This window comes from Chanodichthys erythropterus, chromosome 11 (assembly GCF_024489055.1).
Source record: "Chanodichthys erythropterus isolate Z2021 chromosome 11, ASM2448905v1, whole genome shotgun sequence".
NCBI classification, from domain to species: Eukaryota; Metazoa; Chordata; class Actinopteri; order Cypriniformes; family Xenocyprididae; genus Chanodichthys; species Chanodichthys erythropterus.
In genome coordinates this window covers 35,297,706-35,310,157 of record NC_090231.1, presented here as the reverse complement: position 1 = coordinate 35,310,157, position 12,452 = coordinate 35,297,706, and the positions used below count along the sequence as shown (strand labels likewise).

The 12,452-nt window shown below is 46.9% G+C and overlaps 1 protein-coding gene across 2 annotated transcripts in view; it reads left to right on the top strand.

The window, feature by feature from the left end:
* The window catches only part of ccdc102a (coiled-coil domain containing 102A), a 96,424-nt gene extending 85,290 nt beyond the window's left edge, over positions 1-11,134 (top strand). The window contains exons 9-10 of one of the 2 annotated variants that reach the window (XR_010896418.1): positions 10,880-10,952; positions 11,063-11,134. Coding sequence is in view for 1 of the 2 variants with exons in the window: in XM_067400848.1 (XP_067256949.1) it covers positions 10,880-10,908 (29 nt within the window). In the remaining variant the exon portion in view is untranslated. Of the gene's footprint in view, positions 1-10,879; positions 10,953-11,062 lie in introns of those variants that run through there. The other variant, XM_067400848.1, reaches the window with a different exon arrangement.
* The last annotated feature ends 1,318 nt before the right edge of the window (positions 11,135-12,452 follow it).

Below are 12,452 nucleotides of genomic sequence, written 5' to 3'. Positions count from 1 at the left end.
AAAACCTTTATTTGAATATGGCAACATTTTTCTTAAAAAATATTTATTTGAATATGGCAAGATTTGTATTTTAAAACCTTTATTTGAATATGGTAACATGACACCTCATTCCACAATATTTCTATGATTAAATCGCTGACTCCTCCCCCATCAGCCAATCACTGTGTGTATACTCCATAGCAACGAGGTCAACCCCGCCCTTACTCTTGGCTTAAGACTTCTGTCTATTCCTCAGTAAAAGTTGGTCTCAGCAGCTTTGTGAATAGGTTTTAAGAGAAAACTCTTAGCTAAGAACTTTTACTGCCGTTTAGGAGAACTCTTAAGATAAAATGTTTTGTGAATACAGCCCCTGATTATGTAACTCAAGTTACTTGTAATGCGTTACCCCCAACACTAGTAATCAGATTACTTTTTTCAACAACTAAAGTAACGTAATACTTTTAAATTTACAGCAAAATATTTGAGTTACTTTTTCAAACAAGTAACACAGATTACTTTAGCTGCTTTTTCACCGTCGGGCCGAACGGTTTTCATTGTGTAACCATTCCATTCCGTGCCAATCCGGGCCAGCTGGTATGGTTACGGTTTCATGTTCCTCTGTGGGGCTGATAATGACCACTCTAATACAAAAGCATCAGTAGTTTCCTTGGTAACACAATGGTTTACTGATGATATGAGATGTAAATAATGACCACATTACTGAGGAAGATCAGATATTTCTTTTAATTTTATTATTAATTTGTGTTAACGTCACTCAAATAGAGCACTTAGCCAGCTACAGAGAAACTGGTTGCATTAGCCAGGCAACAGACAAGTGACCAATTATCATGAGTGGCGACATCACTACACGCATTCTACCGGCACGATTCAGCAAAGTTAGAATTCTAGGCCGAAAATGGTTTGTAATCGCGCCGTGCCATACCAGGCTCAAGTGGAAACACAAGTGGAACTGTTCCTTACTATTCTAAGAATATTTCGGCCTGACGGTGGAAAAGCGGCTTTTGTTTTGGGTGGCTTTGCTGCTGACCTGTCTACAGCTTTTTGTGATAGTTGTATCTGTTTATGTGATTATGGAGTTCCTCAGTTGTCCTGAGCTAAGTTTTGAAACATTCTTGGATGTCAAAAGAATTGCTAGAGTTGCCATCTCAATGACATGACACAGTACACTGTAAAAAAAAAAATCCCAGTAAAATTTACGGTAAAAAACCGGCAGCTGTGGTTGCCAGAACTTTACCGTAAAAAATACAGTAGCAATGTAAAAAAAAAAATCTGTTAAATTTACGGTAAAATAACGTATTTCATTAACTGATATAATGTTAATTTACCAACCTAATGAAGTACTAATATCGGTTTTGTACCTTTATAATACACTGACAGTCACCAAACACAGTGGTGATAAGAGTCACATGATGAATCAAAGTTCATCACAAGCAGCTTTTCCACAAGCTGAGAAGAACAACACTAACATATAGAAGGTGCACACAGTGTCATTCACACACACACTAAACACCATCATGGTAACATGCATGAAATTTTAAAAATGCAATAAACATTAATTTAACAACATTAGATGTAACATAAAACCCTAATGTACATAACTGATTAGAAAAAAATGAGAAAAACTAAGAAGAAACAGAGTTATTTCAACGAAAATATATCAAATGTGAAGTGTCACGCAGGGAATTGTGGGAATGTCAATTTACGTTTTTTCACTGTACATTTTACAATGAATTGTTATTTTTCACTTCCAAAAACTGTGAATTTAATGGTATTTTACCGTATAATTACATTAAATGTACCGTTAGATCTATTACAGTTATTCACCGTATATAGTACGGAAACGTACTCGGTTACTAACGTAACCTCGGTTCCCTGAGATACGGAACGAGTACTGCGTATGGGGAAAAGTCTCCCTTTTTCCCCGTCACTGAAGCCTTTTTCAATAACGCAGTGTAACTGCATCGTCATTGGTTCACTCATAGACAAGTTGTTGAACCAATGACGGCGTGGCATAGCTGCGCGACCTATGGCGAGAGAGCGCGCAAACTTTCCCGCCGAAATGGGCGGGGCAAAGGGCTATATAAGCAGGCGTTTCGCCATAGGATTTCAGGCCAATCGACTGAAGCGACGACACTGAAGCCGCAGCCTCGTGGCACGGCAAGTAACGCAGTACTCGTTCCGTATCTCAGGGAACCGAGGTTACGTTAGTAACCGAGTACGTTCCCTTTCGATACTTCACTCGTACTGCGTATGGGGAACGAATTCAACCGCGCCGTGCCACGGCAGGGAACAACATAACTTGCTTTGGACATCGAAGGGGGACCAAGAGAACAAGTAGGAAGGCAAAGCCGTCGTAAACCCTTGTTACACTACAAGGAGGAGATAACTCCTGACCGGTGAGAGGTGGAACTTGAAGAGGCCACCTAGTTACACCGAGAGGACCCGGGCTTGTAAGGCCGGAACGTCCAGATGATAAAATCTGATAAAAGTGGACGGCGAGGACCAGCCGGCCGCCTCACAGATGTCTTTAATGGAAACTCCACTAGACCAAGCACAGGAGGAAGCCTTTCCTCTAGTGGAATGGGCCCTAACTCCTAAGGGGCATTGAATGTCCAAGGAGGAGTAACAGAGATTAATCGCGTCGACTATCCAACGCGAGAGACGTTGTTTTGAGACCGAGGACCCCTTGGTGCGGCCACCAAAACAGACAAAGAGCTGATCCGACTGCCTGAAAGGCTGCGATCGCTCTACATAGGTCCTCAATGCCCTGACAGGGCAGAGTAACTCCAGCTCCTGTTCATCCGTGGAGGGAGGAAGAGCAGAGAGCGAAATGACCTGAACTCTAAACGGAGTAGAGAGCACTTTGGGAACGTAGCCATGTCTAGGTTTCAGCACGACTTTAGAGTCGTTAGGCCTAAATTCGAGGCACGCAGGGCTCACAGAGAGGGCCTGCAAGTCGCCAACGCGTTTGACCGATGCTAGTGCACGTAGCAGAGCGGTTTTCAGGGTTAACGGCCTGAGGTCAGCTGAACTCAGCGGCTCAAAGGGGGTACCTTTGAGAGCCCTAAGGACCAAGGAAAGGTCCCAAGTGGGAACAGTAAGGGGACGAGGAGGATTTAACCGCCTAGAACCCCTTAGGAAACGAACCACAAGGCTGTTTCGACCCACTGACTGGCCAGCGATAGGAGCATGAAACGCTGAGATGGCTGCTACGTATACCTTGAGCGTTGAGGGGGCGCGCCCCAGATCCAAACGCTCCTGTAAGAAGGACAGTATCGGAGATGCGTCACATTCTACGGGGTTTATGTTGCGTGTGGAACACCAATCAACAAAGACCGACCATTTCTGGGCGTAGAGGCGTCTCGTGGACGGGGCTCTCGCCTGAGATATGGTCTCTAGTACGTCCCTGGGAAGGTTAGTCGGCTACCATCGAGGGACCAGAGATGTAGAGCCCAGAGCTCTGGCTGTGGGTGCCAGATTGTTTTGTTCGCCTGAGAGAGGAGGTCCCGCCTCAGGGGAATGGGCCATGGGGCTCTCGTGGAGAGCCTGAACAGCTCTGAGGACCAAGTCTGGCTTCTCCAGAGCAGGGCCACTAGGAGGACTCTGTGTCTGTCTTCCCTGACTCGCCTGATGACCTGCGGGATCAGTGCGATCGGGGGAAATGCGTAAAGGAGTGTGCTTGGCCAGGTGTGGGCCAGCGCATCGACTTCCTTTGAGAAATATGTTGGGCAATGAGAGTTGTCTTCTGAGGCGAAGAGGTCTATCTCTGCTCTCCCGAAGAGCTCCCAAATCCTGAGAACCATCTGGGGATGGAGCATCCACTCGTCTGAGGGGACGTTGCTCCGTGATAACATATCTGCACCCAGGTTGGTTTTGCCAGGTATATGAGTCGCCCTGAGCGACCGAAGCTTTGGTGTTGCCCACTCCAGAAGACGTTTCGCCAGAGCGCATAGGCGGCTGGACGAAAGACCGCCCTGGTGATTTATATATAACACCACAGTCATGCTGTCCGATTGGACTAAGACGTGGCGTCCCGTCAAGTGAGCCTGGAAAGCTTGCAGGGCTTTCATCACTGCCAACATTTCGAGGCAGTTGATATGGAGATGGTTCTCCTCGTGGGACCACGAGCCGAAAGCCGGTCTGCCCTCGCACAGAGCCCCCCAACCTGAGTTGGATGCGTCCGTCGAGAGCACCGTCCTTCGTGACACCGCCTGTAGGGGTACCCCAAGACTGAACCAAGCAGGGTTCGTCCAAGGTTTCAGGGCTAAAAGACAGGCCCGATTGACCTTGAGACACAAGCGGCCGTGCCGCCAGGCATGTGGGGGGACCCGGGATTTCAGCCAGAACTGTAGCGGCCGCATCCGAAGAAGGCCGAGCTGCAGAACTGGGGAGGCGGAAGCCATCAGCCCTAAGAGCCTCTGGAAGAGCTTCAGAGGAAGATAGGCTTTGTTCTTGACGGAAGCTGCGAGCTGCTGTATCGCCAGGGCGCGCTCTGGCGAGACTACTGCCGTCATGCAGACTGAGTCGAAGACTGCCCCCAGAAACGAAATGTGTTGGCTGGGGAGCAGTGAGCTCTTGGCTAGGTTGACCCTGAGACCCAGGCATTGTAAATGGCTGAGGAGCACGGATCTGTGGTGTTCCAGCTCGACTTGCGAATGGGCCAAAATGAGCCAATCGTCAAGATAATTCAGAACCCGGATTCCCATCTGTCTCAGAGGGGAAAGCGCCGTGTTCATGCACTTGGTGAAAGTGCGAGGAGCCAGAGACAGCCCGAAGGGCAGGACCGTGTATTGGTATGCCACTCCCTCGAATGCAAATCTCAAGAATCGTCTGTGAAGGGGGGCTATCTGGATGTGAAAATATGCATCTTTCAGATCCAGCGAGCAGAACCAGTCCTCGTGACAAATCTGTGCGAGGATCTGCTTCAGCGTCAGCATTTTGAACTTCCGTCTCATGAGGGAGCGATTCAAAAGTCTGAGATCTAGGATGGGCCTGAGGCCGCCATCCTTTTTGGGGACCAGAAAGTAACGGCTGTAAAAGCCTGACTCGCTTTCTGAAGGGGGAACTATTTCTATAGCCCCTTTCTTCAGTAAGGTCATGACCTCGGCCCGGAGGACAGGGGCGTCGTCCGGGTTCACCAAGGTTTGAAGCACCCCTCCGAAGCGAGGGGGCCGTCGCGCAAATTGGAGCGAGTAGCCCTGCTTTATGATCCCGAGGATCCAACTTGACACGTCGGGGATGGCCTGCCAGGCCTCGGCCCGAGTGACAAGGGCTTGAATGATGTCGGGTGACAGGCCGCTGGGAAGGGGGCCGTGCACCGAAGGAGGTGGAAGAGGAAATTTGCTCTCTTTTTGAGGAAGTAAAATAGTGTTCGCCGTGAAAACGGCGTTTTGTTTGGGCGCAACAAGTGTGGGCCCAGCTACAACACAGAGCATTTCTCCCACACCCGGATTTAAACGAGGCGGAGGGGAGACTGTACGAGGGAGCTTTTGGGGTGGTCCAGTCGTAACGAGACATTCCCCGACCCTCTTCCTTCCTGCTTTTGGATCAGGACGTCTTCGGAGTCACCGGGTCCAGCACAATCTTGGGCCGGGGTCCCTGGCGTCTCGGGGCGTCCGGGGTCCCTGGCGTCTCGGGAAGGAGGATTGGCGCTTAGCAGGGCGAGGGCGCTGACGATGCTCCTTAGGCGGTGCTGCTTGAGAGGTGGATGGGGCAGGCTTGGTCTGCTGAGCCGGCGCAGTCCTGGGGCGGCTAGGAGCAGACGCAGAGCTGGAGCGCTTGGGCAGAAAGTGTCTCATGGCCTGAGACGACTTCTGCGCTGCTGTGAAGCGCTCAGTGAAACTATCCACCGCTGGCCCAAAGAGACCGGAAGGGGAGACCGGGGCGTCCAGAAAGGCCGTCTTATCCAGGTCCTTGATTTCCGTGAGGTTGAGCCAAAGATGGTGTGAAGCGCTGAAGCAGCTTGGCCAGCAGAGGTGTAGGCTCTTCCAGCCAGTGTAGAGGTGGTTCTGCAGGGCTTGGAAGGCAGGGCTCTCTTGGTTTTCCACCCCACAGCCGCGGGAGGACAAAGGTGAGCTGCCACCGCTTCATCTAGGGGCGGCAAGTGCTCATAGCCCTTTTCTTCTGCGCCGTCGACAGCAGTGAGGGCAGAACGGTGCGTTGTGTGGAGGCAGGCGGAGTACGGAGCGCGCCACGACTTCATAAGCTCCTCGTGCACCTCGGGAAAAAATGGAGCGGAACGCTGGCGAGGGGCTTGGCGGCGGCCTGGCAGGAACCACTCATCCAGGCGGCTGCGTGATGGCTCCTCCGGCAGGGCCCAGTCGAGGTCTAGCTCTTCCACTGCTCTGGATAGGATGCGGCAGAGCTCGGCATCCATACCCTGGCCGTGTTCAATGGGCTCCAGAGGAGGCGGGGGAGCAGGTTCATCCGGCTCGCCAGCCCATCCTTCCGCTTCAGAAGCCGCAAGAGACATGGAGTCGTCGGGCTCTTCGTCAGATCCTCCAAATGAGACGAGGTCGCTCGCATCTGCAGAGGGACGCTCCTCTGGTCGGGAGAACAAGACGGGAGATTGTTCTCTAGTGGGAGAAGGCGAGGCACGCGGGGGCTGGGCCGGCGTGAGCTCACACGACTCTGGGCGCTGAGTCGCTCTACCCCGCTGTCTCTTCCTGGCCGGCTCGCGGGAGGAAGGAGACGGGAGGGCGCGAGCGGCGAGATCGCCTTCAGTGAAGAAGGCGACCCGCGAGCGCAGAGAACCGAGGCTCATGCTCTCGCAGTGCGGGCATGAGGCTCCAGCGAGCGCGCCGCCGGCGTGGGACTTGCCCAGGCAAGCGACACACTCGCTGTGTCCGTCGTCATCGTGCAGAGTGGCGCGGCATTTGCAGCAACGCCGCCACCGTTATAACAGCGATTGGGGGGGCTCTTTTAGAGCGGCGAGGGCCGCGGAAGCTCTTTTAGAGCGGTAGAACCGCTGAGGAAAACGCTCTTTTAGAGCGGCAATAAGCCGCGGAGAAACTATCAAAGGTGCGCCGGATGGCGGCAGGAGACACGCTGAGAAGGCGGCCGGAAGCGGGAGCGGGAGGCGGGCGTCTCGAGGACGGCGCTCGGGGCGGCAGTCAGCGAGGGCGCCGGCGCTGTCTCCGACCGGCGAGTTCAGCTGGGTCCGCTGTGGGGCCTCTTCAGACGGCGGCGGGAGCTTCTTGAAGGCGGCGAGCTTCCTCAGGCTTCAGGCGGAGATCAGCGAAGAGATGCGTTGTCGTCGCTGAAGGAGAAAGGACTGAAATCCTATGGCGAAACGCCTGCTTATATAGCCCTTTGCCCCGCCCATTTCAGCGGGAAAGTTCGCGCGCTCTCTTGCCATAGGTCGCGCAGCTATGCCGCGCCGTCATTGGTTCAACAACTTGTCTATGAGTGAACCAATGACGATGCAGTTACACTGCGTTATTGAAAAAGGCTTCAGTGACTGGGAAAAAGGGAGACTTTTCCCCATACGCAGTACGAGTGAAGTATCGAAAGGGAACTTTCTGTAACCAACTGACAGTTTTTCACCGCAGCATTTTTACAGTCTTTTAATGTTAAAATCACGGTCATTTTTTACAGTGTAGTAGACAGAACTTACCTAATCATTTAGGTAGATGCCGTCACAAACTGAATGTTTAAGTCAAGACACATTAGCATAAATGTTCTCCACTGTACGAACCACATCTGACTGCACAGTAGTTGTTCTAGATAAAAACTACTAGAAAAAGTATTTCTTGTAGCCTACCCTAGCTACCTTTAGGTAGGATTAAAAAAACTAAAAAAATAATAAAAAAAAAACGCTGGTTCTTTTTTCATGTCAAATGCCATTTTTGTCAACAGCAGGAGTTTTTATTGAAACACTGTTCTGGCTGAGAGGACTGAAGCCATCTTCTGTGCCTCTAAGCTCTTAAGCTCTCTGCAAGTCCTCAGGTATATAGTGCTGGTTTCTTGATGTTTTGAGCCTAGCATAACCTGAGCGAGGATGTGTGAAATTATGGGTTCTGTCACTAAGATGTCTGGGGTTTTAGCACCCACATGGTGATCAGCACACTCTTCAAAAAATATGACTGACATTTGCATCACAAATGCATGCTGTGTCCAGTAAGTTTCTGTCTCCATGAGATGATGAAAGCACTCACTTCTAGTAATGATCATGATGCTTTTTGCACCATATCATGTAGAAATACCAATCACACTGTAGGAAACTGTAAACAGCTGTAAGATACACAAAACACAATTCTCTTCAATGAACCTCATCCACTCACCAGGGCCGCTAATCAGTTAACCATGGCAACCACGCTGCTGAGATTAACAGTAAAATGAAGACAGCTATTAGGCGCGTTTGTAAATTTTCCCCCTCTGCAAAACCAGTTGTCTGATCTCCATGGTGATAATTGCAGGCCGTGTCACCTGACACCTGGTCATTACAGCCCGTGTGGAGCTTGGCATGTGATCGCATTCAATATTGAAGTGACAGAAGATGAGTGTTGCCTCTCCCCACCTTCCCAGCATTAATGACAGCTTTATTGGTTCATTAGGAATTCTGTAACCTGTGCAAGGTAATGGAGTCTAATGGAATACAATCACAGCTCTCTGCAGCTGTAATGAAATCTAACCTCTTGGTGCATCAAGATGCATCGTGACCTTGATATTGTAATTGAAAACAGCTGATATAGATGGAAATACAGACAGAATTAGAAATAAAGGGAAGACTATGTATACACTATATAAAAAAAAATGTTGAAAAAACAATGCAACTTGATGCGTTCAGATTTTTAAGATGTGACATTATTTTATTTTAACCAGTTTGAATTTGTTTGCTCAAGTAATCCAAAATGCCTCATTCAGCCAATACTTTAATCTAGGCAACAAATTTTCAATTAGTAACACAATAAATAATATATATGACTTTTCAGAACACAAATTAATGTAAGACTTGTAAGATACAATCACTTTATTCGATTCACAGACTTAATATCGAACCCATGAGTTGCTAATGCCATGCTCTACTGTTTGAGCTACAGGAAACAATAATCCTATAACAGGAACCGCATAATTTATTCATGCAACGCATGCTGGGAACTCACAAACCCTTAACATTTCAGCATGTATTATTGAAATTCTTTGTTCAGACAACTGTTTGTCTAACATGGGTTTTTATGTACATTCATGTGATTCACATTTCTTAGTATTTGTGACTGTAAACTGGAAATATGTACAGTTGTTGTTGTTTTTTTTACAGTGTATGAAGACTTGAAGAGCATGGGAGATCTCTTATGTTAGAACAGTTCACCCAAAAATTAAAATTCTGTCATTAATTACTCCCCTCATGTCGTTCCACACCCGTAAGACCTTCGTTCATCTTCAGAACACAAACTAAGATATTTTTGATGAAATCTGATGGCTCAGTGAGGCCTGCATTGACAGCAAGAAAATTAACACTTTCAGATGCACAGATGGCTACTAAAGACGTATTTAAAACAGTTCATGTGACTACAGTGGTTCAATCTTAATGTTATGAAGCAACGAGAATACTTTTTGTGCGCCAAAAAAACTAAATAATGACTTTTCAACAATATCTAGTGATGGCCGATCAAATCACTGCTTCATGAAGCTTCAACAAGGCTTTGTTACATCATAAGTGTTTCAAAATTTCAATAGTTCACGCAATCCGAACCACTGATTCGAAACAAAAGATTTGTAAAGCTTCGAAGCTTCATGAAGCAGTGTTTTGAAATCGGCTGTCACTAGATATTGTTGAGAAGGGTTTTTTTTTTTTTTTTTGCCTTAGCTTAATCAATTCACATTGTCATCTTCCATTCCCTCCACTGAGATCCCTCACTCCTGAGCACTGGGTGAAAATGACAAGTGGAGCTACTGGAGAGTTGCTGGAGAGAATTGGCTGTGGAGTGGCTCTGAGTGTCCATTTAGAGACTGTGTCTGAGAAAATACACTGCAGCCCTTAAGAAACTGTTCAGTTTTTTTTTTTTTTTCCACCCAGGAGAAGCCATGCATTTCTTAACTTTACAACACATCTAGGGGAACCAAAAATGATCAATCCTAAAATGTAGTTTTCAGCGCAGAAGGCCAATCTATAGAAAGTTCAAAAGAAAAGTTCTTGATAGCAGATGATCAGTGCTTATAAAGGGCCTTTTCTATCACTATTGTTTCTGTGAGTGAATTTATAGTTCAATATGGCAGTTTTTAAAATATATGGCTGATTTATGATCTGAAATTCATGTCATGTTTTGTTTAACTGACAATTAAACTAAACCAGAAGCTAATGGGAGAATCTATTCTGCACTTCTAGATTGTTGCTGCCTCACCATCTGTTATATGAAAATTAATGAAATATAGATGAAATAAATGCAATTTGAACAGTTTCTTATTGCTGGCTTGGGCTTGTGTGGCCAAAAGAAAATGAAGAAGAAAATGCATCCCTCTCTCTGTTTACATCTAATTTGCACATTAAATGGGCAAGCAAATGGGAGGCAATGCTAATGAAGTTGTTAGACTGTTTCCAAGCTCTGACTAATACTGCCTGTTTGTTAAGGTGGGATTTTGTATTAATGTAACTGAGCGTTAATTGTGTTTATATACAGTATGATAATGTTCTCTGTGCCTCGTTCACAGTGAAACAGCCAAATGAAATGATAAAATGAGCAGCAAATGTTTTCTTTATTTTGAAAATTTGGAAACAGCATTGTGATTGCTGTGGCATTTTAAAATTAAAATCAGAACAGAACCGTTTTATTATGTTATCAAGCTTGCATGAACTGGCGTAAAGGTTAACAAAGAATATGATAATCAAAAAACTTTTTAAATACTATTTTTAGTTCTGCTCTATATTTGTTATATTCAGGTGATCTCAAAAAAAAGGAATGGGTTTAGTCTGAGATGTGGACTGGCTGACTGACTTGTGTGGTGGAACACAGGTATGAATTTGTCATTTCACAATTTCATTAATAGTAAATGTATGAACTTGACTGTCTGATAGCCCTAATTAAACATTATGAATTCTGTTCCCCATTACTTCCTTATTCAGCTTTGAGTAATGCATCTAAATTCTGTTCTGTGAGGATCAACAGTAGCTGTGCTGGCAGAAAATCAGCGTTGAGTCTGATTCCATCCACAGTGTCTCTATCATGTTGTTGAACTCAAGTAGGTCTCGTGAGAATCTGAGTGGATTATAAATAAATACAGGCGCCATATTACTGGGATTTTAGTGCACTTCTAAACATATCTTTGTACTAACTCAGTAGGCTGTAGTGAGGCCTACTCCCTGTGTTTTAATGGGTTATGACAGGCCGGTCTGCAGTGGATTAGAAGCTGTTCTTTGTTATTTTTTGAGACTAAAAATCATCCCTGTTGTGCTCTACGCTTTAACCTTAATATATATATATATATATATATATATATATATATATACATACACACACACACACACACACACCGATCAGGCATAATATTATGACCACCTTCCTAATATTGTCCCCCTTTTTCCTTTAAGTCCTGTAAGTCCTGAGGTGGGGCCTCCATAGATCGGACTTGTATGTTCAGCACATCTCACAGATGCTTGATTGTATTGAGATCTAGGGAATTTGAAGGCCAAGTCAACACCTCAAACTCATTGTTGTGATCCTCAAACTATTCCTGAACCATTTTTGTTTTGTGGCAGGGTGCATAATCCTGCTGAAAGAGGCCACAGCCACCAGGGAATACCGTTTCCATTAAAGGGTGTACATGGTCTGCAACAATGCTTAGGTAGGTGGTACATGTCAAAAAAATCACATCCACATGGATGGCGGGACCCAAGGTTTTCCCAAGGCCGGCTTGCCTTCTTTCCATAGTGCATCCAGGTGCCATGTGTTCCCCAGGTAAGCGACGCACACACACCCGGCCGTCTACGTCATGTAAAAAAAACGTGATTCATCAGACCAGGCCACCTTCTTCCATTGCTCCGTGGTCCAGTTCTGATGCTCACGTGCCCACTCTTGGCGCTTTCAGCGGTGGACAGGGGTCAGCATGGGCACCCTGACTGGTCTGCAGCTATGCAGCCCAATACACAACAAACTGTGATGCACTGTGTATTCTGGCACCTTTCTATCAGAACCAGCATCAACTTCCTGAGCAATTTGAGCTACAGTAGCTCATCTGTTGGATCGGACCACATGGGCCAGCCTTCGCTCCCCACATGCATCAATGAGACTTGGCCGCCCATGACCCTGTTGCCAGTTCTCCACTGTTCCTTCCTTGGACCACTTTAGATAGATACCGACCACTGCAGACCAGGAACACCCCACAAGAGTTGCAGTTTTGGAGATGCTCTGACCCAGTCATCTAGCAATCACAATTTGGCCCTTGTCAAACTCACTCAAATCCTTACGCTTGCCCATTTTTCCTGCTTCTAACACCTCAGCTTTGAGAACAAATTG